This window comes from Galeopterus variegatus, unplaced genomic scaffold, assembly GCF_000696425.1.
Source record: "Galeopterus variegatus unplaced genomic scaffold, G_variegatus-3.0.2 Scaffold6698, whole genome shotgun sequence".
NCBI lineage: Eukaryota > Metazoa > Chordata > Mammalia > Dermoptera > Cynocephalidae > Galeopterus > Galeopterus variegatus.
The window spans coordinates 117,587-121,000 of NW_007732809.1; the positions used below are offsets into that span (position 1 = coordinate 117,587).

The 3,414-nt window shown below is 46.3% G+C and overlaps 1 protein-coding gene across 1 annotated transcript; it reads left to right on the forward strand.

Moving 5' to 3' along the window:
• Nucleotides 1–249: 249 nt before the first annotated feature.
• On the forward strand, nucleotides 250–3,155 carry LOC103606567 (selenide, water dikinase 1). The gene is made up of 3 exons (XM_008591144.1): nucleotides 250–1,009; nucleotides 2,544–2,756; nucleotides 2,862–3,155. Exons 1-3 carry the CDS (start codon nucleotides 250–252, stop codon nucleotides 3,074–3,076), a joined length of 1,188 nt encoding a protein of 395 aa, XP_008589366.1. The 3' UTR covers nucleotides 3,077–3,155.
• The last annotated feature ends 259 nt before the right edge of the window (nucleotides 3,156–3,414 follow it).

The window sequence follows — 3,414 nt, forward strand, 5'->3', positions numbered from 1 at the left end:
CAGGCTGAGCCCCCACGGCGCCCAGGCAAGGCCCGGCCTCCGCCACCACCGTGGCCGCCGGGAGCGGCATTTTTATTCAGGCGATGCTTAAGGGAGCCCGGCCGCGCCCGGGGCATTGTGGGAACGGCCGCGGCCCATTTTCGGGAGGAGGCGGAGGGTGCAAAGCAAACCGGTGGATCCCTAAAGAACCCAGCCAACCAGGAGAGGGAGGGGAGGGGCTGAGCAGTGAGGAGTGTGGGCCCAAGAACCATGTCTACGTGGGAGTCCTTTAACCCGGAGAGTTATGAATTGGACAAGAGCTTCTGGCTAACCAGATTCACTGAACTGAAGGGCATGGGCTGCAAAGTTCCCCAAGATGTCCTGCAGAAATTGCTGGAATCCTTACAAGAGAACCACTTCCAAGAAGATGAGCAGTTTCTGGAAGCCATTATGCCAAGACTTGGCATTGGAATGGATACCTGCGTTATTCCTTTGAGGCATGGTGGTCTTTCCTTGGTTCAAACGACAGATTACATTTATCCTATCGTAGATGATCCTTACATGATGGGCAGGATTGCATGTGCCAATGTCCTCAGTGACCTCTATGCAATGGGGGTCATGGAATGTGACAACATGTTGATGCTCCTTGGAGTCAGCAATAAAATGACCGACAGGGAAAGGGATAAAGTGATGCCCCTAATTATACAGGGTTTTAAAGATGCAGCGGAGGAAGCAGGAACGTCTGTAACAGGTGGCCAAACGGTCTTAAACCCCTGGATTGTTTTGGGAGGAGTCGCTACAACTGTCTGCCAGCCCAATGAATTTATCATGCCGGATAATGCAGTGCCAGGGGACATGTTGGTGTTGACAAAGCCCCTGGGGACACAAGTTGCCATTGCTGTGCACCAGTGGATGGATATCCCTGAAAAATGGAATAAAATTAAATTAGTGGTCACCCAAGAAGATGTTGAGTTGGCATACCAAGAGGCGATGATGAATATGGCCAGGCTCAACAGGACAGGGAGCACCAGTTATGCTTTGTAATTGAGAAGAAAGCATTCTCCTGGGTCTGTTGGAAGTCCTGACATCTGGCGTGCCAGGCATGCTGCCAAGGACGTGGAGTGACAGGAACTCTCTGATTGCTAGTGGAAATGCAAAATGGTATAGCCACTTTGGAGGACAGTTTGGCAGTTTTTTACAAAACTGCAATGTATTATGACCATATGATCCAGCAGTTGTGCTCCTTGATGTTTACCCAAAGGAGGTGAAAACAGGTCCTCACAAAAACCTGCACATAAATGTTTATAAGCATATTTATTCATAATGGCCAAAACTTAGAAGCAACCAAGGTGTCCTTCAGTAGGTGAATGGATAAACAAACTGTGGCACATTTACCCTGTAGAATATCATGGAGCAGTAAAAAGAAATGAGCCATCAAGCTGTGAAAAGACCTGAGGAACCTTAAATGCCTGTAAAGAAGCCGTTCTGAAAACGGCTAGAATACAGTATGAATCCAAGTATATGACACTCTGGAAAAGGCAAAACTAGAGACAGTAAAAAGATCAGCAGTTGCCAGGGGTTGGGAAGAGGAGGGTAAACAGGCAGAGCACAGCGGACTTTTATTTTAGGGCAGTGGAATTGCTCTGTGTGATGCTGTGATGTTAAATGCATGCCATTACTCATTTGTGAAAACTCACAGAATTGACAACACAGAGTGAATGAACCCTGATGTAAACTGAACTTCAGTTAATAGTAACGTGTTAGTCTTATCCAGTTTTATCCAATTGACTTATCCAGTATCCAGTGCATGCTCTAATGCAGAATTTCAAATAGGCAAAACCTGGGGAGAGGATATGTGGGAACTCCCTGCACTCTACTCAATTTCTCTAAACCCAAAACTGCTCCATAAAATAAAGTCTGAATTTTTCTATTTAAATAAAAAAGAAATTAAACTTTCATCTTTAGTGAGAATACCTTGGATTTTAAGTCAGGCATTCTTAAAAAGTCCTGTTCTTTGATTTTAGGATGGTTTTGACAAGTTTACCTTCCACTGAGATGGTAATGGCTGGCCTGGTGGCGCACTGCTACAGTGTGCCGCTTGGGAAGCGCGGCGGTGCTCCCGCCGAGGGTTCGGATCCCACATATAGACCGGCAGCTCACTGGCTGAGCGAGGAGTGCGGGCAACACTGAGGGTTGCGATCCGTTGCCGGTCACGAAAAAAAAAAAAGACAAAAAAAAAAAAAAAGTCCTGTTCTTTGATTTTAGGATGGTTTTGACAAGTTTACCTTCCACTGAGATGGTAATTCCTCTGTAGAGTTTTGTTGTTGTTTTCTGGAAAATTACTGTTGATTGAAGCTGTTGAGAAGTTCCAAGTGGTTCAGACTGAAATAAGAAATCACCTTTCAGAATCCACTCTGCTTTTTGTTGGCTATACCTTACATTTTCATTGTTCCTCTGTGCCATGTCCCTGACAAATGGGGAGTTTGCAGGTCACTGGTGGAGGTGAGAGTCTGAGTTGAGGACAGGTGGTTTTCTCTCCATGTCACTGCTCTGCCCTCTCTCAGCTACAGGGCTCATGCACACATTCAACGCCCATGCAGCCACCGACATCACAGGCTTTGGGATCCTGGGCCATGCGCAGAACCTGGCCAAGCAACAGAGGAACGAGGTGTCGTTTGTGATCCACAACCTTCCCGTGCTGGCCAAGATGGCTGCTGTGAGCAAGGCCTGTGGGAACATGTTTGGCCTCATGCACGGGACCTGCCCAGAGACATCAGGTACTGGGATGCTGGGCCCACTCTGAGGAGTAGACTCCTAAGGCTGATGGAAGGTTCCTGCAAAGGACAAAGCCCATACATGAGTATGACCACAGCTGGGATGAGGAGGTCTTCTAATCTGTTTACCACGTGAACAAGCAGCTCGGTTCTGTGCAGAGATAAAGTCCCCCAAATATGGTGAAGGGCACCAAGCATGGATTATTGGGACTGTAGAGAAGGGCAACCATACCGCCAGGATCATAGACAAACCCCGGATCATCGAAGTCGCACCGCAAGTGGCCACTCAAAATGTGAATCCCACACCTGGTGCCACCTCTTAATCTAGACAGAAATAGCTGTTTGGTTTTGTTTTTAAATAGATCTATTTCCTTTATCATCACTTCAATTAAAGACTATAAAAAACAACAACAACAACAACAACAAAAACTTGAAATCAGGTAAAAAATAACATAAGACAATAGTATCAAAGCCATGAAGGAGCTAATATGCCAGTCTCTGCCTTTTCTATTTGGAGTGCATTAAGGCAAGGCATTAAATGTAAATGAATTTACTGTACCGGGTGATAATCCTCTCGAGAGAGCTCCATTGCTGTCAGACAGGAAGAGACCAACTTAGGGGTCCCAAGATAGCTTATTCCTGGTTGCAGCTTCTAAGCAAA

What these genes read in the sequence shown, in the direction of transcription:
- LOC103606567 (XM_008591144.1), top strand. Translation starts at nt 250, where the DNA reads ATGTCTACGTGGGAGTCCTTTAACCCGGAGAGTTATGAATTGGACAAG. An exon ending in CAACAGGACAGGGAGCACCA is followed by an intron (nt 1,010 to 2,543) that starts GTTATGCTTTGT and finishes GCCCTCTCTCAG; the next exon opens with CTACAGGGCTCATGCACACA. An exon ending in GACCTGCCCAGAGACATCAG is followed by an intron (nt 2,757 to 2,861) that starts GTACTGGGATGC and finishes AGCTGGGATGAG; the next exon opens with GAGGTCTTCTAATCTGTTTA.